This window comes from Equus asinus, chromosome 2 (assembly GCF_041296235.1).
Source record: "Equus asinus isolate D_3611 breed Donkey chromosome 2, EquAss-T2T_v2, whole genome shotgun sequence".
In the NCBI taxonomy this organism is placed as follows: Eukaryota; Metazoa; Chordata; class Mammalia; order Perissodactyla; family Equidae; genus Equus; species Equus asinus.
In genome coordinates this window covers 164,646,693-164,670,900 of record NC_091791.1, presented here as the reverse complement: position 1 = coordinate 164,670,900, position 24,208 = coordinate 164,646,693, and the positions used below count along the sequence as shown (strand labels likewise).

Below are 24,208 nucleotides of genomic sequence, written 5' to 3'. Positions count from 1 at the left end.
GGGCCCCGTGTGTGCGCGAGGGTGGGAGAGTCTCAGGTGGTGGAGCACTTGGGGACTGAACTTCTCCACAGGGATGCTCAAGCCTTCCCGCATGGTACACTCACCTGGGAAGCTTTTAAAGCGTTCACTGAGGGACCCAACCCCAAACCACATGAACTGGATTCTTTGAGGATGGGGCTTCTGCACGGTTATTTTTTAAAAGTTCCCCAGTTGTAATCAGGGTTGGCCTGGGAGCTACAGATGCTACCCAGTTGCTCTACAGGCCACAGCTGGAGACCAGGCCCAAATCCCTGTAACTCTAGGCATCCTGTGTCCCACCCCGCCCTCCTCAGAATCACCCCCTCCCAGCAGGTGCTTCATCTTCCCTAGTTAGGTTTAGTTCTGGGTCCAATGGTGTCCGGAACTGACTTTCTCTCTGTGATCCTCCTAACTTCCCCAAGCCACAGACGTGGACTGTGCTAAAGCAGGAAACTCCACGAAAAAAGACACAGCCCAGTGTTTCAGCCTGCTTTATTTGAGGGGGATATGTGGATATGTGCGTGTTGGGGGGAGGTGGCTTTTATTCCCTACCCTTGGATCAAGCCCTTCACCCCCACTCCCTCCCTCCCTGCTGGGTATTCAGCACCGAATGAACCAGAGTTAGAAGTCACAGGTATTTTTCACCTCACTCTTAGCTATGTTGCTGAGTATTTAACTTCTAGAACCTCTTCAGATATTTGGAAGAACTGTGAAACAAATTGTAGGGGCATTAGTTGGTGTGCCCCTTTAAAAACCATGTGTCCTTGAGGCTCCTGTCTGGGCTGTAGGCCAGCACTCACCATGGTGACAGTCCTGGGCTTGGCCAACCCAGCTGCTTTCTGTGGGAGAGTTAGCACAAAGACCCTCTCGGTCTGAGGGAACACGTTGGCCCTCCGGGGGGGCTCTGGTCCTTGGAATGCAGGTCATAAAGGGATGATCCCCCTTGGCAAGCATGCAGGCTTTGTTCCTCTCCTACTTAAGCAAGCGTCTCTCAGGGGGGTGGTAGCAGGAGCACGTTGCTGTCCAGCCGGCCACCACTGGACCTTCCCTGTAAGTAACTCCTATTAAGCCCATATGTCTCATTCGCTGTCTCTGGATCTTCTTTGGTCTCTCAGCAACCTATCCCAGACTGCTCGCCCAGATGGGTGTGTGGCGGAACACAAATAATCTTGGAATCATCTTTTAGTCCTCTCTCCTACAACCCACATTCAATTCTTTGACAAATGACGTTGGCTGTACCTTTAGAATATTTCCAGAATGCAAACATTTCTCCCCACCTCCACCACCACCGCTATAATCCAAGGCACCACCATTTCCCACCTGCCCTATTGCAGTAGCCACTGAGCAGGTCTCCCTGTTCAGTCCCTGTGCCCTTCAGTCTATTAACAGAGCAGACAGAATGATCCTGTTGAAACCTAGGTCAGAGTTGGTCATAGCTCTTCTTGGAATCCTCTGTGCATCTCCATTTCATTCAGCATAAAATCAGAACTCCTTGCTATGGCTTTAAAATTCTCTACATGATTTTGCCACTTCTTGGATTCCCCTCACTCCTCTGACCTCATCTCCTACCACTCTCTCCCTTTGCTGGCTGCATTCCAATACATTAGGCTCTAGTGCACCTCAGAAATTCCCACCTCAGTGCCTTTACATGTGCTTTTCTGTCTGCCTTGAGTCTTATCTCCCTCATACCTGCATAGCTCAATCCCTCACTGCTTTTAAGATGTCTGCTCAGATGTTACCTATCAGAGAGGACTTCTCTGATCACTCCATATGCAATAGAACCCACCTCCTTTGCTCTCTATCCCCTTTTCTCTACTTTCTTCTTTGCACATACCACCACCTGACTTTTGCTGCTGCTGTTGTTTTACTCATTCTCCCTCCCCCATCACTAGAACAGAAGCCCCGTGAGAACAGGGTGTTTTCACAGCCGACGTCTCAGAGGCTAGAACAGTTCTTAGCACCTAATAGATACTCAATAAATATTTGGTTAATGAATTGTGCGAATTGTTGTTTTAAATCAAAAAGTTATCCAGGCTTTTAAGGGATACCTGACCCTGTGACACTGGGGGAGACAGGGAGCCTGGAGGTACTGGGGGCGTGAATAGGGTGCTCCTGCAGTGTCCCATCCTCTGGGAAAGGCTGAGGGGGCCATGCCTGGAAAATATTCTGTGGCAGCTCTCCTGTTGGGCCACACTGTGGACCTATAAATGCTTTAAAGTAGCATTGAAAAGTTCTTCCAACTGGATGTAAATGAAGGCAGAACGCATGCCCTCGGGAGCTGTAAACTGGGCATCAGTGCCATCGACTTCTGTTGCAAACTTGCTCTAAGGCAGAGCTGCTTAAGTGCAAGGCTGCTTCAGGTGTTCACGACTTTCAGAAAATTCTGAACCAGATGGTGTTTGGGGTCACACTATAGGGTTGCACACTGCAGGGGCAATCTGTAAGAGTCTGTAACATAACTGATTTTATGAGCTGAGGAATAAAAGTCCACAACAGGAAACAAAGAGGAAAACTAAGGTTAGGGAAGGACCCGTATTGCCAACAGGACTTCATCAACTTCACTTGACTAGGTTTTGTGATGAGGGATCCCTGTGAATATGAGTTCTAAGGAAACATTGCTGGGATGTGAGGGGATGCTGAGAAGATTATGTGGAACTGGAGGTGAGAAACTCCGCTGGTCACAAAACATGCGAGAATAAGCAGCGTCTCTGATCCCAGGAGCTCTGAGATTAAACTGGAATGTGCCCCCTTGTGGAAAAATCAGATACTACCGTGGGTCTTCCTGTACAGTTTTAAAGGAGAGCTTATAGATTAAATGTTAATTTCTAGGGACCTCATTACTTTTTGCTGATCCTTCTGTGTGCATGATATGGAGGTGGAACTTATAGGGGAGAGAGTCACGTTATTGTCCAGGGAGATGGTGTTCATGGAATTAAGCTGAACTATTTAAGATAAATGGATCCCATAGATACAGTGGGAAAGTGGAAAACCGAACTAGTACTCACTAGAAAAACTCTTGAGTTGGTTTAACAGCTAAAGTGAGGAGTTCAGAGGGACAATCATAGATTTAAGGCCTTGGGTAGTAATTAGAGGTGAATCAACAGTTTTCGTTCCTTTCACTGATCTTTCTGGTCCTATGTCCATATGGTGCTACAGGGTCCCACAAAAAGTATCAAAAAGGACTGAGCTTTACAAAGAATGGCTTTTTGATACTATTGTTAAGGAGCAAAATACAGTTCTTTTAGGTCATTCACTCATTCGTTCATCCATTCAATCAATATTTACCGAATATTCACTGAGCAAACATGTGTTGGACATCTGCTGTGTTCCGGGTGCTGTGCTTGGAACAGAGGTTCCTGCAGGGAACCAGACAGATGTGGTTTCAGCCCTCGTGAAACAATCTGATAATATTTAAAAAACTAGAAGTATAATTACTTTATTATGCTAGTTGTAAAGGCCACAGAGGAAAAGTACAGACTGTTATGCAAGCAAAACAGAGGCTGTTATGCAAGCAAAACTGCAAGGCTGGGGGTGCTGGGAAGGCTTGTCTAAGGAAAGGAGGAACACACAGGATTTTTTTTTTTTGCTTAATGAGTTTTTTTATTTTAGTTTTTATTTATTTTTTTCGGATGTACATCATATTTCGAATTCTGTATACATTACATCATGTTCACCACCCGAACACTAATTATAGTGCATCCCCTCACATGTGAGCCTAATCACCCCTTTTGCCCTCCCCTCTCCCCCCTTCCCCAATGGTAACCACCAGTCCAATCTCCAACGTTATGTGTTTCTTTTTTTTTGTCGTTTTTATCTTCTACTTATGAGTGAGATTGTATGGTATTTGACTTTCTCCCTCTGACTTATTTCACTCAGCATAATACCCTCAAGGTCCATCCATGTTGTCACAAATGGCCGGATTTCATCCTTTCTTATGGCTGAGTAGTAGTCCATTGTGTATAAATACCACATCTTCTTTATCCATTCTTCCCTTGATGGGCACCTGGGTTGCTTCCAAGTCTTGGCTATTGTGTATAATGCCGCAATGAACATAGGGGTGCAAGAATCTTTATGCTTTTGTGTTTTCAAGTTCTTTGGATAAATACCCAGCAGTGGAATAGCTGGATCATATGGTAGATCTATCCTTAATTTTCTGAGGATACTCCACACTGCTTTCCATAGTGGCTGCACCAGTTTGCACTGCCACCAGCAGTGAACAAGGGTTCCCTTCTGTCCACACCCTCTCCAACATTTGTTGTTTCCTGTCTTGTTAATTATAGCCATTCTGACCGGAGTGAGGTGATACCTCATTGTACTTGTGATTTGCATTTCCCTGATAGCTAATGATGTTGAGCATCTTTTCATATGCCTGTTGGCCATCTGTATATCTTCTTTGGAGAAATCTCTGTTCAGATCTTTTGCCCATTTTCTAATTGGATTGTTGGTTTTTTTGTTGTTGAGCTGTATGAGTTCTTTGTATATTTTGGATATTAACCCCTTATCTGATATGTGGTTTGCAAATATCTTCTCCCAATTGTTAGGTTGTCTTTTTGTTTTGTTGATGGTTTCCTTTCCTGTGCAGAAGCTTTTTAGTTTGATGTAGTCCCATTTGTTCATTTTTTCTTTTGTTTCCCTTTCCCGGTCAGACATAGGACTTGAAAATATGCTGCTCAAACCAATGTCATAGAGCGAACTGCCTATGTTTTCTTCTAGAAGTCTCATGGTTTCGGGTCTTACATTCAAGTCTTTAATCCATTTTGAGTTGATTTTTGTGCATGGTGTAAGGGAATGGTCTACTTTCACTCTTTTGCATGTGGCTGTCCATTTTTCCCAACACCATTTATTGAAGAGACTCTCCTTTTGTCCATCATATGCTCTTGGCTCCCTTGTCGAATATTAGCTGTCCATAAACATGGGGGTTTACTTCTGGGTTCTCAATTTTGTTCCATTGATCTGTGTGTCTGTTTTTGTGCCAGTGCCATGCTGTTTTGGTTACTATGGCTTTGTAGTACAATTTGAAATCAGGGAGTGTGATACCTCCAGTTTTGTTCTTTTTTCTTAGGAATACTTTGGCTATTCGGGGTCTTTCATTGTTCCATATAAATTTTAGGATTCTTTGTTCTATTTCTGTAAAAAATGTTGTTGGAACTTTGATAGGGATTATGTTGAATTGATAGATTGCTTTAGGAAGTATGGACATTTTAACAATGTTAATTCTTCCAATCCATGAGCACGGAATATCTTTCCATTTCTTTGTGTCTTCTTCGATTTCTTTCAACAATGTTTTATAGTTTTTGGTGTACAGATCTTTCACTTCTTTCGTTAAGTTTATTCCAAGGTATTTTATTCTTTTTGTTACAATTGTAAATGGGATTGTATTCTTAATTTCTCTTTCTGTTACTTCGTTGTTAGTGTATAGAAACACAACCGATTTTTGTACATTGATTCGGTATCCCGCAACTTGACTGTATTCCTTTATTATTTCTAAAAGCTTTTTAGTGGACTCTTTACGGTTTTCTAGATATAAAATCATGTCATCTGCAAAGAGTGACAGTTTCACTTCTTCTTTTCCAATGTGGATCCCTTTTATTTCTTTTTCTTGCCTGATTGCTCTGGCTAGAACTTCCAATACTATGTTAAATAAGAGTGGTGACAGTGGGCATCCTTGTCTGGTTCCTGTTCTTAGAGGGATAGCTTTCAGTTTTTCTCCATTGAGAATGATATTGGCTGTGGGTTTGTCATATATGGCCTTTATTATGTTGAGGTATTTTTCTTCTATACCCATTTTATTTAGAGTTTTTATTATAAATGGATGTTGTATCTTGTCAAATGCTTTCTCTGCATCTATTGAGATGATCATGTGATTTTTATTCTTCATTTTGTTAATGTGGTGTATCACGTTGATAGATTTGCGGATGTTGAACCATCCCTGCATCCCTGGAATGAAACCCACTTGATCATGATGTATGATCTTTTTAATGTATTTGTTGTATTCGATTTGCTAGTATTTTGTGAGGATTTTTGCATCGATGTTCATCAGTGATATTGGCCTGCAATTTTCCTTTTTTGTGTTGTCCTTGTCTTGTTTTGATATCAGGATAATGTTTGCTTCATAGATGGAGTTAGGAAGCCTCCCCTCCTCTTCAATTTTTTGGAAGAGTTTGAGAAGGATAGGTATTAATTCTTCTTTGAATGTTTGGTGGAATTCACCAGGGAAGCCATCTGGTCCTGGACTTTTATTTTTTGGGAGGTTTTTAATTGCTGTTTTGATCTCCTTACTGGTGATCAGTCTATTCAAATTTTCTACATCTTCTTGGTCCAGTTTTGGAAGGTTGTATGTTTCTAAGAATTTATCCATTTCTTCTAGATTATCCAATTTGTTGGCATATAGCTTTTCATAGTATTCTTCTATTATCTTTTGTATTTCTGAGGTGTCCGTTGTAATCTCTCCTCTTTCATTTCTGATTTTATTTATTTGAGCCTTCTCTCTTTTTTTCTTGGTGAGTCTAGCTAAGGGTTTGTCAATTTTGTTTATCTTTTCAAATAACCAGCTCTTGGTTTCATTAATTTTTTCTATTGTTTTTTTAGTCTGTATTTCATTTATTTCTGCTCTGATTTTTATTATTTCCTTCCTTCTGCTGATGTTGGGCTTTGTTTGTTGTTCTTTTTCCAGTACCTTTAGGTGCACTTTTAGATTGTCTATTTGAGATTTTTCTTCTTTGTTGAGATAGGTCTGAATTGCTATAAACTTCCCTCGTACAACCGCTTTTGCTGTATCCCACAGATTTTGGCATGTCGTGTTTTCATTTTCATTTGTCTCCAGGAATTTTTTGATTTCTTCTTTGATTTGTTCATTGACCCAATCATTGTTCAGTAGCATTTTGTTCAATCTCCACGTTTTTGTGGCTTTTCTGGGTTTCTTTCTGTAGTTGATTTCCAGTTTCATACCTTTGTGGTCAGAAAAGATGCATGGTATTATTCCGATCTTCTTAAATTTATTGAGACTTGTTTTGTGGCCTAACTGTGGTCAATCCTGGAGAATGTTCCATGGGCATTTGTAAAGAATGTGTATTCTATGGTTTTTGGATGGAATGTTCTGTATATATCTACTAAGTCCACCTGGTCTAATGTGTCCTTTAAGGCGAGTGTTTCCTTATTGATCTTCTGTTTGGATGATCTATCCACTGGTGTAAGTGGAGTGCTAAAGTCCCCTACTATGATTGTGTTACTGTCTATGTCTCCTCTTACGTCTGCTAATAATTGCTTTATATATTTAGGTGCTCCTATGTTGGGTGTGTAGATATTTACAAGTGCTATATTTTCTTGTTGGATTGTTCCCTTTATCATTATGTAGTGCCCGTCTTTGTCTCTTATTACAGTTTTTGATTTAAAGTCTATTTTGTCTGATATAAGTATTGCTACCCCCTCTTTCTTTTCTTTGCCATTTGCATGGAATATCTTTTTCCATCCTTTCACTTCCAGTTTGTGAGTGTCTGTAGGTCTGAAGTATGTCTCTAGTATGCAGCATATACATGGATCTTGTTTTTTTTATCCAGTTGGCCACCCTATGGCATTTGATTGGAGCATTTAGTCCATTGACATTTAAAGTAGCTATTGATAAATATGTATTTATTGCCATTTTGTCACTTTTTCTTTTTTTTGGGTGTTTTAGTAGTTCTTCTCAGTTCCTTTCTTTTTCTCTTGCTCTCTTCCCTTGTGGTTTGATGGCTATCTTTAGTAATATGTTCGATTTCTTTTGTCTTACTTTTTTTCCTACTTGTTATAGGTTTCTGGTTTGTGGTTACCTTGAGGATCCTATTTAATATACTATGCATATAACAGTCTATATTGAGTAGATAGACTCTTTAGCTTGACCTCTTTCTAAAAGCTCTACTTTTTCACACCCCTCCTCCCACATTATATGTTTTTCACATCATATATAGTCTTTTGTTTAGTGTGTGTCTATCCATTACCCTCTTATCATTGAAATAGGTGATTTTAGTACATTTGTCTTTTAACTTTCATATTATCTTCACAGGTAGTTGATCTGCTGCCTTTACTATACTTTTACCTTACAAGTGATTTTATTGCCTGTTTTTTTTGTTGTTGTTTTGGGTTTTTTTGATAATTTTTTTTAATCTTTATTTGTGGTCATTGCTTTCCCACTTAAATAAGTCCCTTCAGCATTTCTTGTAGAACTGGTTTCTTGATGATAAACTCCTTTAATTTTTGCTTGTCTGGGAAGCTCTTTATCTCTCCTTCCATTCTGAATGACAACCTTGATGGATAGAGTATTCTTGGTTGTAGGTTTTTTCCTTTTAGCACTTCAAACATGTCGTGCCATTCTCTTCCCGCCTGTAGGGTCTCGACTGAGAAGTCCACTGACAGCCTGATGGGCTTCCCTTTATATGTCACTTGTGGCCTTTCTCTTGCTGCCTTTAGGATTCTCTCTTTGTCTTTAATTTTAGACATTTTGATTATAATATGTCTTGGTGTGGGCCTCTTTGGGCTTCTCTTGTTTGGAGCTCTCTGTGCTTCCTGAACTTGGATGTCTGTTTCCTTCCTCAGGTGAGGAAAATTTTCCTCTATTATTTCAACAAATAAATTTTCTGCCCCTTTGTCTCTCTCTTCTCCTGGGACCCCTATAATCCGAATCTTAGCACGCTTGATATTGTCCCAGAGTTCCCTAACACTGTTCTCATTCTGTCTAATTCTTTTTTCTCTTTTCTGTTCTGCTTGGGTGATTTCCTCTAGTCTTCATCTAGCTTGCTGATCCATTCTTCTGCTTCCTCTACTCTGCTATTGAATCCCTCTAGTGAATTTCTCATTTCGAGTATTGTATTCTTCATTTCTGATTTTTTTTTTTATATCTTCCATTTCTTTGCTGATGTGCTCAGTGGGAACACACAGGATTTAACTGGGCAGAATGGGAGAGGCGAGTGGAGTAAGGAACAACCCATAATGGGAGAACTAGATATTAAAAACCTTGAGTTGGAAGGAAGCCTGATGAGTTCAGGGAACTGAAAAGAGGAGTGTATGGAAGGATATAGAGAGAGGGAGAGTGGTTTGAGGTGGGGCTTTCTATGCAAGGCCTGGTAGACAGAGGTAAGGACTAGGGTTATTATTTTAAGACTTATGAAAAGCCACTGACACAGTTTAAGTGAGATGAGGCTGGATAGCACGGGCACAGAACTAGATCTGTGTTTTAAAAAGATTACTGTGGTGCAATAGGGTTGACAAAAGCCATAGGAGCCCCATTTCAGCTTTCTAATAAGCAAGCACAGAGCCCTGTATCAGAGGATGTTGTGGCTGGATGTGTTTTATCAACTCTAAAGTTAGTAGTTGCTTTCACGTCATGCATTTCACCAACTCTGTCAGCTCCCAGCCACTTCTAAAGGAGGTCAGTGAGGCCCATGGAATTAAGCTCAGGGTCACAGTGCTAGTTAGTGGCAGAGCCAGTGACAAGACAGAAACCCAGCTTTCACAACTCCTAGACCACTGCTCATTCTGTTCCAGCTGGGTGCTTCTCAAAAGGGATTTTTTTAAAAGCATCTGAACTTTTTAGCTCTTTGGTGATTATTTGGGGTCAGGGGACAATCATTCATCTTCTTTCAAGGAATCTTAACTGATTTTCATGGAATTGGCCCTGAGAGAGCAGAGCCTGGGAAGGGTATGAAAGATCTGAATGTCCTGGGAGGTGCTGCAGGGGGAGGCTGAGTTAATGGTCTTTCCCCAATGAGGATTCAAAGGAAGCCCTTGAGGTCTCAGCCTTGGGACACACATGAAAAGCCAGATATGCTATCTATGATCAAAACATTCTCAGAAATGGAAAACCGAAGGGACAGGGGCTACCAAGTAGCTGTTAGACACGCTTAGGGCCACCTCCCTTCAACCTGGCTTCCCCTGGGCTATCACCTGGTGGCAGTCATTTCAGGGATACAAGTAAAATTACAAAAAAAAGAAATGGCTTGGTTTGCCCCCAAGGGAGAACAAGACTTCTTGTGTTCACAGCCTGGGGCTGTAACTGCAAGGCTGAGATTGATAGCCTCTGATTGTGAACATGTCCTGCCCAAATCAGGAGCAGCTTGTTCCAGTCTGTCCACCTCACCTGGACAAGGAGACAGGTGAGGTAGTGGGAGGGCAGTTGGAAGAGTACCCGGAAGCTTGTGAAGATATTGCACAGATCCTTCAGTTAGCAGCTTGTCTAGGAAACAGCTCTGCAAAGGTAGCCAATGAACCCCTCCAGAATAGAGATGCTCCATGCCTTTTTTATATTCTTGATTATTTCTTTATATTCTTGATTATATTCTTCTTGATTTAGAAAGGTGTCCCTTTGGCCATATTTGTCCCTAGGCTATTTCACAGGGCTACTCCACCACACTCTTGAATCAGAGCCCCCACCCCCTGTCTGAGCCTGGTGTTCAGGATCCAGCACCCCACTTCCCCTTTGCTCACCCTGACTCCAGGCTGGGAGGCAGAGACCATCTCCATAATCCCCTAGTGGTTGTGGCGTGGAATAGACGTGGTAGCCAGAGAACTGTCATCTTAATGACCATTGGGGTCATTTTAACTTAGCTCAGAACCTTCATTTGTGAAAGCAGAGAGGGACAATATGGATAGTCAAATTCTTTATTCTTTTTGACCACTTCCATTTTAGAGATGAAGGAACTGGGACTCTGAGAAGTCCCAAGATCACACAGCTAGTTAGTGGCAGAAGAAGGACAAGATCTGGAGTCTTTTACCCTTTCATCCACTCCTCAAACATTTTTGATCGCCTGTGAGTCCCGGGCAGTGTGCTGGAGCCAACAAGTACAATGTTCTGGCTCTCCAGAAGTACACGGTATGTGGGAAAGAAGGTCAAACAAACCCTTTACCACCTACATAGTGATCCCTAAAACCAAGTTGTGAGCAAGAAGCATAGAGGAGGGCTTCATACAGAGACTCAAGGAAGAGAGGGAAGTGGTTAATTTGAAGAAGGGTTCCTGGAGGAGTTGATAAAGTCCCATGCCGTCTGCATTGCACTTAGAGATATTTCTTTTCTTTCTTTTTTTAAAATATGCTTTTTTGATGAGGAAGATTGGCCCTGAGCTAACGTCTGTTGCCAATCTTCCTCTTTTTTTTTTTCTCCCCAAAGCCCCAGTACATAGTTGTCTATCCTAGTTGTAAGTTGTTCTAGTTCTTCTATGTGGGATGCTGCCACAGCATGGCCAGACGAGAGGTGCTAGGTATACACCCAGGATCTGAACCAGCAAACCCCAGGCTACCAGAGTGCAGCACCTGAAGTTAACCACTCAGCCACCAGGCCGGCACCTAGAGATATTTCTTGTGTGTGGGCTTACATTGGTTGCCCGAGAGTTTGTGGGAACCAGAATAGATTTCCTCATGGTCAAGGCCCACTTAGATATCATCTGACTGTTCTTCACACCAGAGTAGGAGGTGAAAATGGTTTGGGAGGCGGCTCCTTAGCGAAAAGGAAGAGGGAGGAAAGAAATCAGATCCCAACTTAGCACTTCCAAACTTTTAGTCTTAAGAGAGGCACTAAAAGGTGGCATCTGGGTGATAGAGAAGGAGGAAGAGAAGCTTAGAGAATGGTGGACAGAGGAGAGCACTTTCTACTTTAAATGTCCTTCCTGAATCGAAGGTATTCCCAGCTTCTTCACTGCCCGTCATCCCTGACCTGGCCCTGCTTCCAACCTGCTGAGTATTCTCACTTGCCACTTCCCCCCACTTGACCCTGGAACCTCTCCCCTGGTGGAACCCAGATCACTCCAGCTCATCTCTAGGCTCCCCTATGAACTGGTTTCTAGAATTGCTGAAAGAACACAGGGAAGGAAGGACCATAACTAAGAAATACAGACCCACCCTTCCTCTTCCAATGGTGTGTTTGGGAGGCAGATCCTCCCACTGTCACAGGAAGGAGCACTCTGAGGAGCTGCTCTAGTCATGTGATGTGAGGCAAGTACATACTCTTTGTCTTGTGGGAGCTCCGAATAGGGCAGTAATCCAGATGCAGCCGTTTCATATTGGGGTACTGAGTATTCCATAAAAGTCAGTTTTGTTGTGGGATGGGTACAACTCTTTAGAAATTATTATGCTGTTTACCAGTTTGGGGCTCATTTATTGTGGTGATCCTTAAACACTGGTGTGTGTTGTAATCACCAGAGTTGGGCTACTGATTAAAAATGCAGATTCCATGGCCTTACCTTCAGAGACTTTGATTCACTAGGTCTGGGGTAAGGCCCACGTTTCTGTTTTTAATCAGTAGCCAAGATACTTTGGCTACTAATTAAATTTCACTTCCAAACCACCTCCCCTACCTTTTTTTTAATCGGTGGGAGCCGGGCAATAGCAGACTAAGGAGCGGACGAGGGCTGGTAGTAGGGTCATTAGCCCTTCCCCAATATGCTCTGCAACCTCCTCCCATTCCCACTTATCATATGGGCAATTCACGTTTCCTCAATTTTATGCAAAGCACTCAGAAAATGCATCTTCAAGAAGAGTGCCCATAGTGCCCTCTTGTGGCATGACCACCGCCTCCCACGCCCTCCTCCACGGAAGCTCTGTGGTTATCACCATAGATGGGCTGGGGAAGAGGAGATTTAAAGCAGGGGATAATAAGGTATGAATAAGCAAATCTCACATCCGAATGGCCAAGGAAATGGACAATCTGAAAGAGACTCCTTATGAAGAGCCTGCTGATAGATGCTAGGAGTAGTAGATATATGAATCTGTTACGATTTTTTTTCTCTTCAATAATTAAAACTTTTTGGAAAGTATGTTAAACCCCATATCCTTGTGTTTAGTATTCATTAGAGAATAAAGAGCGGGGCCGGTATCTGGGTTTTTGGAGGAGGGTGAGCAGGCCAGAGACAGTCACAGCCCGAGGGAGAAGCACTTATGAGAAGCCAGGGAGGAACAGAGAGGGAGTCTGGAGGATCTGTTTTGGACAAGAGATAAAACCACTCCTCAGAGAGCTTCTAAAACACGGGGAAGGGAACTAGGATTCTAGTAGTAATGAGGGATGGGGCTTGGATTATCATCATATGGATATTAAAAGGAGGGAAATCCCCCACATGTAAAAAACTGGGGCTTTTTAGGTTACATTTCCTTTGCTAACTGTTTTCTTTGCTCCCTCTCAGATGCCTGGATCCTAGTTTACCACCTCTGGCTCCTACCCCTAGGCAGCGTTTCCCAAACTGATATTTCGTAGAACCCTGTTCCCTAGAATGTTGAGTGGTGCCTCTCAAATGAAGCTCCATGCTCAGATCAGTTTGTAAAATCCCGAATTAAATGAAATTAGTCAAGCTTCTCTGTTGTTGGACTTCTCAGAATTTCTGGCTTTGACAAGCTTGTGACTTTCCAAGGGAAGGAATTTAACTAAAAATGTTTCTCAAACTTTTGATCGTGACTTTTTTTTCTTGAGGCACTCTCATTACCATTTTCCAGAGCAATGTCTGTCTGAAGGCAAGTAGGAAAAGCGCTGCTAGTTGTCCTTCAATGTTGCTTCCCCTCCTCCTTCCTTAGTAATAGGAAACCAGAGTTTTAGCTGGGCACATATCCACCTAGAATAAACCCCACATTTGCCTGTGTCCCTTGCAGGTGGATGAGACTATGTGATCAATTTATTGCCAACGTGATATAAGTGGAAATGGGATGTGGAACTTAGCGATGTGTCCTTAGAAGGCAGTGCCACGCCCCTTTTGTACTTTTCTTTTCCCTGCTGGCTGGAATGCAGACATGATGGCTAGGGCTGGAGCGTCCACCTGGACCGTGACATGGAAGCCGCACATGGAGACAGAAGAAGTCAGCACCCTGGAGCACCTCACCAGTCCTGGAATTTTTTTTACATGAGAAATAAACTTCCATCTTGTTTAGACTATTGTTACTTGGAGTTTTCTGTCATTAGCAGCCATTTGGGAAATTTATAATGATAATCTCTTTAGATTTGCTTTTTCCTTTTTTCAAAACCAGTTGTGTACTAGGACATACACATAGTCTAGGAATTTACGTAGAAGCCAAGAAAAATAATAAAGGATACTCAGAAAGAATACTTGGAATAAGGTGAAGGCTTTGGCTGATTAAGGGCATTTAGGATCAATAGATATATTCTAACAATAAGTATGCTAATTACAATAAATCAGGCTGTTTAAAGGTATTTGTCTAAGGTTTCCATATATATATATATCACTTTGATCTCTTTCCCTTATCTGTAGGCCCAGGGGATTTATATATTAAAATATATTTATATATTTATAAACTACTTTTCTTTCCATAATCTTCATTTTTCAAAGACAAATATAGTACAGTAAACAATCCCCGAGGCCACTGGCTCCCAGGCACCGTGCTATACAATCAAGGGAACCACAAGAATTCTGGGCTACCAGAATCCAGAATGGCTCAGAACACGCTTTCAGCAACTGCTTAAGCTACAGCCAGTCAATAAGGTGAACCGAGTGACCTCGTCTCCTCATTCTTCCTTCATCCATCTCCCCATTTATTAATAATCTTGAGACAAGCTTCCCGTGTTCTTGTTTGGAAGGCATTTAAACACCAGCACTTAGTGTTACACCACAACACATTCTTCACTGCAGTTGTGAGTCAGAATCCCAGGATGGGGCCAAGGAGTTGAAAGTGTTCTCTTCCCCCAGGTGAGCACACGTCTCACTCAGAGCACTACCCTAGAGGAGACTACTGTTAGGGTGGTGGTGGGGGAAGGGGAGACAGACTATAACAACAAACAAAATAAAAATGTAAATTAGATAATATATTAAAGGGTAAAAGTGAAATTGGGGCCAGCCTGGAGGCACAGTGGTTAAGTTTGCACACTCCACGTCAAAGGCCCAGGGTTTGCGAATTTGGATCCTGGGTGCAGACCTATCCACTGCTTATCAAGCCATGCTGTGGCAGGCATCCCACATATAAAATAGAGGAAGACAGACATGGATGTTAGCTCAAGGCCAGTCTTCCTCAGCAAAAAAAAAAAAGAAAAAGAAAGAGGAGGATTGGCGGCAGATGTTAACTCAGGGCTAATCTTCCTCAAAAAAAAAAAAAAGAAATAGAAGAGAAAAAGTAGAACAGAGAAGTGTGGGTCAGGCATGTGTGGGGGTTGCAATTTCAGATGAGTTGGTCTGTGTGGGCCTCACTGAGCAAAGACTTGGAGGAGGAGAGGGAATGAGCCATGGTGTATGTGAAGGAAGAGCCTTCCAGGCAGAGGGGACAGCCAGAGCAAATACGGTAAGGCAGGAGCGCACCTGACCTATTCAAGGGACACAAGGCTGGAGCATATAGATTAGGGTGTGAATCTGCCATTAACGTGACTCTTATCAACTCTAATTTCTGTGCCTCTCAGTTCAGAATTACAAATTCATGTCACAAGAAAATTTGGTCAGGTTAGATGAGGGGTGTATCTATGGACCAAGTTATGGCCAGAGAGGAAGAGCCACACCAGAAAACGGCTGAGTAGATAACCTAATAGGTATTTGCCACATTATACAGTTGAGTTGATTCTTAGATAATTTCTTTTAAAAAGTGTTTGTTTTGGAAAGGTGTATTTGAATGACTCTGAGTTCCTCAACGACTGTGTGAACAGACCCTGGAGTGCTCACCTTGAACTGTTACATAAGGGAGAAATAACTTCCTAACATCTGATGTCTTTGTTACAGTGGCCAATCCTTATTCTAGGCAGATTCTTCCCAAAACTTCTAGCTGAATACTCCTCCCTTCTCATTGACTTCACTTGAATGAGATTACCCAGGTTGACTTATACTCACCAGAATCCATGCCCAACTATTAAATCATATTGGGGTTTGGTTAGAAAGGAAGAGGGGGAAACCTGTAATGGCTAAGCCTACTCTGATCATCCTGTTTAACGTTGCACAGCATTTACTATCTTCCAAAACGCTAACGTATTGATTGGTTGATTATGCTTATTTTTCATTGTCTGTCTCCCTTCACTAGATGTAAGCTCCATGAAAGCAAGAATTTTGAAGATTTTTTTATAAATGTCTACAAATATACACAAAAGCAGAGAGAATAAACGTAATGGATCTCATTACACTTATCTTCCTAAAGGCAATAATTATCAAAAATTTGCCTCATTTGCTTTCTCCCTCTCTCTTTGATCTACTTTCATTCTTTCTCTTCCTTCTTTTTTTATTTCTTAGAAGAAAATACTTGACATTATGTGATTTCAATCATATATTTTTGAACATATCTAAAAACAAAGTTTTTTCTACATAATTACCGTTATTACACCTTATAAAAGTAAGAATATGTTCTTAATATGCAAACTAATGCTCAGTCCATATTCAAATTCAAATAAGAATCAAAATCTGAAGATTCTTTTAACCTGTAATGGTTCAACCCTCTTTGTTTTTGTGCCGCTGACTTTTTGAAGAAACTGGTTAGTCATCCTACAGAATGTCTCACATTCTGGATTTGTCTTCTTGCTTCTGTGTGATATTATTTAACTTGTGCCTCATTTCCCTCTCTTTCCTCCAAACTGGAAGTTAAATCTAAGGCCTAATTAGTTTAGGCTCATTTTTTTTGATAAGGCTACTTCCTAAGCAGTGCTGTCTTCTTCCTATGGTGTCTTATTGAGAGGTATGCGATAACTAGTTTTCCCACTTGTAGTAATGGTTAGGTGATGGCAGCCAGATCTTTCATTGCAGTTTCCCATGAGACTCTCTCTTTTTTTATTTTTCTTTTAAGATTGGCACCTGAGCCAACAACCGTTGACAATCTTCTTTTTTTTTTCTGCTTTTTCTCCCCAAATGCCCCAAGTACATAGTTGTACATCTTAGCTGTGGGTCCTTCTAGTTGTGGCATGTGGGATGCTGCCTCAACGTGGCCTGACAAGCGGTGTCATGTCTGCGGCCGGGATCCGAACTGGCGAAACCCAGGGCTGCCAAGCGGAGTGCGCAAACTCAGCCACTCAGCCAGGGGCGGGCCCCAGACTCTCTCCTAATAGTTCTACCACCTACCAAATAATTTTTTCCTGGCTTAAAAATTTCATTAATGATTATAAAATGGTGATTTTTCTAATTTTATCATTCTGTTCATTTCTATTACTTATTGCTCTTCTCTAAAGAAGAGCAATCTCATCACATGGAAGCTATTTTGTTACCCTGAAACATAGTTCCTACAGGCAAGGCAGAATAAATGTGTAATTCTTATATTTTTATTACCAATTTTCATGTTAAGGGATTGATTCAGAGTCAGTAGGGGGATAGGGATTTTTGTCTTTTCATTGACCTGTCCCAACTGTCTAAAATAGTGTCTGGCATAGGTAAGTGTTCAATAAATACTTATTAACTGGAATAAAATGTGAATGATAAAAATCCTTCACGGAGGGTGACGAAAGTCTTATGTAGTAGATGACTAAGAAAACAAGTCTTAATACAACCATGAGTCAAGATTCTTGATCTAAACCCTGTACTCTAAGAGCTTTTATAAGGGAAGCTAATAAGAATGTTGGTCCCTTGGTTGGTGCTGTTGGCCAATACAGGTCCCGTAGTGAGAAGGAACAGGAATATACGCCTTGCAGATTCCCCTGGGCCCCTAGCTAGGGAGGAAAAGGAAGCATTCATAATGGCATGAGTCAAATTTCTCCCCAGCTTAGTAGGGCTGCAGACTCAGAATTAGTTTTCATTTGATAGAGAAGCAATAAAGCGATGAAACTTTCTTGCCCAAGTTTGAAGAATAAGATTTATACCTGCTAGATAGCAAAATGTTTATTACTTACAATACTTCACTGACGTTTTTAGTGAATGAATCCTCAGGAAAGATCTTTATTTGGACACAGGGGGAGTTCTGTGAAGGCAGGGGCATGGAGGGGCAGGTGGAATCCAGGAGACATGAAGAGCTGGCACATGGAGCAGAAGAGGCTCTCAGGGCAGGGATGGAGAGAGACAGGGGAGTTAAAAGGAACTTTTGGGGTTTTACAGCAGATGGAGATTTTGAAAACTAGTTTTGCATTATCGCTTGTGTGATAACCTATACTCTATATCCAACAAAACTTCAGGGGTATCTATTACTTGCTAAAAAAACTCTGTGGAATTGGATTTGCTTTGGGAGATTTGGCAAAGTGGTGAGCCCCCTATTCTGTTTATCGCTTGCTGCTTTACCCTTCACCCTGAAATGGTGGCTGAAAACAATAACGTTTATTTTGATCCTGAATCTGGAAGTGACCGAGGTCAGCCAGGCAGTTTGTGCTCAAGGTCTCACTTGTGATTTTATTCACATGGTGCCTGGAGCTGAGTAAGCTCATGGGCTTTTCCACTCACCAGTCTGGCACCTGGGCTAAGAAGACTTAAGCATCAGGCAACTGAAAGAGGTGGAGCAATTTGGGCATCTCTCTCTCTCCATGTGGTCTCTCCATATGGTGGCCTCAACACAGTCAGACTGCATTCATGGCAGCTGAAGGCACCCAGAGTAAATGTCTCAAGAGAAAAACTCCCAGGTGGAAGCTGTATGACCTAGTCTCATAGGATCACTTGCCCTACACTATATTAGTGGGAGCAGGCACAAAGCCCACCTAGCTTCTCAGGAAAGGGCATAGACTCTACTTCTTGCTAGGAGAGTGGCAAGGTTCTGGAAGAGACTACATGATGGAAAATATTTTATAGCCCTTTTCTGGAAAACACAGTCTGCTATACTGCCTTAAGGTGGGCATGGCACTGGGCAATTACAGAAGCCTTGCAAGGGTAGCCAACCACATCCATAGGACATGACTAACCTCCACAGTTTCCTGTAGGAGAACTGAAACAGCTGAAGCTCTCTGAGCATCTCTCTATTCATGTCTCCTCTCCATGTGGTGGCCTCAACATATTCAAACTTCATACATGACAGCTGAAGGCACTCAGGGTAAGTGTTCGCTTCCTCGGCTGTCACTTTGATGCCATTGCCTAGTATCAGACAATATTGGAGCTGGGTAGGTCTCTAGCAATCCAGTAGCACAGCTTAACTCATTGAGAAAATGTGTAATCAGGGTAATTACTAAATGGTATTTTACATTCTGACATCAACTTTAGTTTCTAGCAGCTATCTACCTCCTGTAGTCTTTATCTGTGAGTTGACCCAAGGCTCAGCAAAGGGAGGGTTGTGGGAGCTGTAGGACAAATGTGATAATCTGAAAATAGGCCCAGTTTCTCCCCCCCTTTCCTTTCTTTTTCTTCCCCTCCTCCTCTTCCTCCTCCTCCCCTTCCTCCTCCTCCTTCTCCTCCTTCTTCTCCTCCTCCTCCTTCTCCTCCTCCTCTTCCTCTGACTCCTCCCCTTCCTCCCCCTCTTCATCCCCCTCCTTCTTCTTTTTCTGCTCCTCCTGCTTCTACTCCACCTCTTTTGTCTCCTTCCTTTTCTCCTCTCCCTGCTCTTGCTCCTCCTCATATCACCTATCCTCTCTCTTTCCTTCCTTCCTCCCTTCCTTCTTCAGGTACACAGAACTGAGTTTATTATATTCTGTTTATGGCCCACGCTAGGCTTTTCTTTTGTTTTCCTCAATTTTATTATTTTTCTTTTTATTCCTTACCCCTGCTTCTATTTCTTTTATACTTATGAGCATCTATCCTAGAGTACTTAGTCCATGTTCTTCCAACCTATTTAGATATTGTGTATCCTTAGAAAATATTTTGTATTGTTGTGGAGCATGGATGTTTTTAATTTAAATAAACTGAAAACAATTTTTTTTTCTGGTTCTTACCTTTTTTTCACACAACACCCTGTTTTTGAGTTTTATTCATGTTGCTATTTGTAAATCTAGTGTCTTATTTGAAACTGCTTTATATTATTTTATTTTATGTATCTAACACACTTTTACCTATCCATTCCCTTCATGAGGGACAATTAAGTTGCCTACAGCTCTTTTCTGCCACCAATAATGTCATGATGAACATCCTTGCACATGCTCCATCTTGAAGAACTCTGTTGGTGTCTATGCCCAGCCTGGGATTACAAGGTCTTGGGGTTTACCCATTCTTAATTTTACCAGATGTTTCCAGATTACTTTCCAGTATCACCACACCAATTTCCATGCCTGCTAACATTTTTGTCAGCCTTGATATTAGGTTTTTTAATTTTTGATAATCTGATGATTATAAACTGATATCTCTTTGTTATTTTAATTTCCATTTCTTTGATTACTAATGGAGTTGAGCATTATTTATCACCTATTTTGGCTTCCTCTTCTGAAACTTGCTTTTCATAATTTTTGACAACTTTTCTCCTCTGGAGTTTCCTGTCTTTTTATTGTGGATATGAGGAAGTGATGTATCATGTACGATATGATGTATCTAGATGTTAATCCGTAGTTGGTTTTAGGCATTACGAATGTTTTCTCCAAAGCTGCCAGCACTATTTAACTCAATCTCAGTTCTATTTCAGGAAGATAATACTCTGAAATGCAGGGACAGGTCTAGTTGCCTCAGTTGAGGATAAATTTTGTAACAAGGTTTGCCTCCCTGCCTGTACACTTAGTATAACATCTGTAATTCAGCTACTTGGAGGTCCTGGCAGGAAGTGATGACCATGTTACAATATGTAGATATATTTCTTATACAATGGAAATGTTTCTGCAAGATGGTGTGCAAATCAAAATCTGTCAATTGGAAAATTTTTCAACAATTAATTATGCACTTACATCTTTGTGGCATTATGCAACACATATCCAAACAAGACAGTTTGAATTCTGAAAGGACATCTAGGATGATAGTTTTGGAAAGTAAATAATAACCTTCTGGTTGTTCATTTTTGTGGTCTGGAATTATGCTTTTGTTGTTGTTGTATATAAAAAGAGACACACTCTTTGAAGCCTTTTCCAGGATTATCTGTCCTTCCTAGACCATTCTTCACCCCAAGATGGTTTTCTTCTTACCACTGAGAAAGACACAGATATGTACAAAGGAGACTATGTAGCTGTGTCTCTAAAAGAGAAGTCATTTCAGGATAACAAGTAGTAAAATTAAGTCCACGTTCCTATTTCTGTATCAAATGACCAGGAGATGATAGCAACAAAAAGAAATTCTATCTCAATACCTTGAGCCACTTTCTTTTACCAAACCCTCATCCATTATTTTTATATGTAGGTTTCCAAAGTATACCATAGTTCAGTGGTTCCCAAATTTTGCTGCTATTAGAATTACTGGGGAAGCTTTTAATAATCCCCAAACCCAGGTCACACCCAATACCAATTAAAACAGAATGTCTTAAGGTAGCATATAAAAATGCCCAGGTGATACCAGCATTCAGCAGAGTTTGGAAACCACTGGTATACTCTCCAGGAGCCCAGGATTTTATAAAGACTAATAGTTATGTCAGAGAATTGTTTTTGAACTGTCCTGGATACCATGTGAGAATGAAACTTGCTAATCCTGGAGTTAAAGTGTTAAGCATTGAGAAAGTGAGATGCTTATTACTCTTGTCATCTCCCATCTCCACCTGAACCTTTCTGCAACTCATTTCTTCATTAATGAAATGGAAATAATAGCTACTTCACAGGTTTGTAGTAAGGACTGACCGAAAATTTGGAAAATAGACAATATTGTTTCTGGCATACATCAGGACTTCAATAAATGTTTTGAAAAGTTCATGCATGTTTAATGAGGACACATTCAGGACCTGCCGTACCCAACTTTCCCCCTGAAGATACCTTCTCTTCCTTCCCACTGACGTCCAAGCACACTCCCCTACAGGCCCCTCCCTTTCTGCTTTTTCCACTTTGGCCCTCCCCACATTCAGCTGGCTCCCTACCAGATATTGCCAGGGAACAGTGAGATACAAAGGACTTTCTCAGATCCATGATCACAAGGATATGTTACCTGTGAGAGCTATAGCAAAAAAGAAAGGTGAGAGGAGCTAGCACAGAGAAAACGAGGATCAACAGGAGGAGAGATTGAAAAGGAATTGGGAAGAACACAGTAGTAGACAGTACTAAAGATGCGGAATTGGGTGGAATTAGGGTAGATCATTACGGGAAAGGAAGTCATTCAGCACTAGGAATAAAACAATCAGGTATGAGTACATTCAAGCATCTTCTGTGTGTTCACCTCTGTGTGAAGCACTCTGCTGGATTCAGGAGACATAGGAGAAGAGAAACCTGCTATCAAGGAGCTTGTGGAAGCTAAACAAACACAAGGCAAAGGAATAGTTAGAGAACAGTTCAGTGCCAAACTCTGAGAGCTGAAATGGTCTGACAGGGCTTTCTTGGGGAGCTGTACCTCCACCTGGATCTTGCAGGGGCAGCATGATTTTAATTAGCAGAGAGAAGGAAATAAAATATTCCAAGGATCGGGGAGCAAAGTCAGGGGATGGGGCTGGAGGAATCTGATTACCCTCTGCTACTTTCTGTCTCCTCTTACTCCATAGGAGTTAGAGCAAAAGATGTGAAGGACATCTTACCCGTGATGATACTAATGGTGATAATTTTCCTGCTGCTTCTGTTCTGGGAAAATGAGCTGGACGACGAAGGAGTGGTGTCAACCTTAGAGCACTTGCATGTGGACTACCCTCAGAGTGACATTCCTGTAAGGTACTGTAACTCCATGATCTTACAAAGAAGCATCAAGGGACCTGACAACGCCTGCAGAAAGGAGCACGTCTTCATCCATGAGAGGCCTCGAAATATCAATAGGATTTGCTCTTCTCCCAATAAGATGGCTTGCCAAAACAATTCCACCATTTTATGCTTCCAGAGCAAGACAAAGTTTAAAATGACAGTCTGTAAGCTCATTGAAGGCACCAGATATCCTGCCTGCAGGTACCACGTTTCCCCCACAGAGGGGTTTATTCTTGTCACTTGTGATGACATGGGGCCAGTTAATCTCCAGAGATATGTTGAATAACTTGAGACCCAGTGCTTGAGTCTGGGACCCTCTCTTCTCCTCTTGCAAGGGCACTGGTGCTGGTTCTTCCTGATGCACACCTGAATAGTGGATGTGGGGTAATGCCTTGAGTAAAATGGACAGTCACTGGTAATTCATTCAACCTTCCAGTATTACTGAGCTGGAATCATTTTATTCTACTTCAATAAAAAAAAACTCTACTGAATTAAACCATAAACTCTGCATGTGTCTTAATTCCTTGTCCCTTTACTTTGGGTCATTTGATGAGAGCCAAGAGTGAATCCTACACATGACTGGGATTAGGGTAAAGTGAGTGAAATAGTCACTTTATGTGCAAAATTTAAGGGGAACCAACACCCTCCCCACCGTAATCTAGATAAATAATATTTAAAAAAACCAAAATTAGGGGCCGGCCCTGTGGCCAAGTGGTTAATGTTCCATACTCCACTCCAGCAGCAAGGGTTTGTGGGGTGTGGACTACCTCATCAGCCCTGCTGTGGAGGCATCCCACATACAAAATAGAGGAAGATTGGCGTGGATGTTAGTTCAGGGCAAATCTTCCTCACTAAAAAAAAAAAAAAAAAAAAAATTCAAAATCAATGCAAAAGTCCCTGATGAACAAAATATCTGAATTTTAAATCAAGACCCAATTTGACTGAGTTGGATTTAGGGTGAGGCAAGGTACATGAGTTGTGCCATCACACAGTCAGATCCCATTATTTAAAATTTAAAATTACAGATGTGCGTCATCTGTAAAGTGAGGTGCTTGAACTAGATAATCTTTAAGGTTCTTTCCAGGTCTATTACTCCACAATTCTATTTCTTAGGTAGTGTAGATACTAGCCTCGTTGGAGGGGAGGGTTAGTACAGGGGAGCAGTAAGAAATAAGGGGTAACTGGGAACTAAATGCCAGATTATGGGGTCACTAATTCTGAGCTATGACACTTCAGTCCTGTAACTGAGAGCTGGAACCTCATACAGTGAGCTAGAGTGGGCAGAGGCAATGCACACACTTTAGAGGGCCCTTTCTTTTCTGGTCTTTCCAGCTGAGAGACTTCAGCTATTGCATTATTTATTTGTACTTAATTCAAGTTCAAATCAGAAAAGAGGCACACCTATGCTAGCTGTTAACTCTGGCTTTTGTAAGCATCAAGTTCTAACTGATTGATTAAATTTGTGGAGAGAAGAGGGTGACAATCGTGAGCAAAGGACACTTTGCAACCTTTTAATTGGGCAAGGGTTACCCATCTGGGGTGGCCCTTTTGCAGCTGAGTTTCATTACCCATTTCTCTGTGGGAATCCCATTGTCACTGTTGTCTTCATGGAAGTTAGGATGTCACCAAGGGAGCAGAGCCCTC

At 41.7% G+C, this 24,208-nt stretch overlaps 1 protein-coding gene across 2 annotated transcripts; it reads left to right on the top strand.

The window, feature by feature from the left end:
* The first annotated feature begins 865 nt into the window (after positions 1-865).
* On the top strand, positions 866-23,055 carry RNASE12 (ribonuclease A family member 12 (inactive)). Of its 2 annotated transcripts, none has more exons than XR_011506235.1 (2): positions 866-1,068; positions 13,618-13,962. XR_011506235.1 is itself a non-coding variant. In XM_044765253.2 (2 exons), the coding sequence occupies exon 2, from the start codon at positions 22,413-22,415 to the stop codon at positions 22,848-22,850; it is 438 nt and encodes a 145-aa protein (XP_044621188.2). In that variant the 5' UTR covers positions 866-1,068; positions 22,375-22,412; the 3' UTR covers positions 22,851-23,055. The 2 variants fall into 2 exon arrangements, 1 of the variants encoding a protein (XP_044621188.2); XM_044765253.2 differs by lacking the exon at positions 13,618-13,962 and adding an exon at positions 22,375-23,055.
* Positions 23,056-24,208: the final 1,153 nt, after the last annotated feature.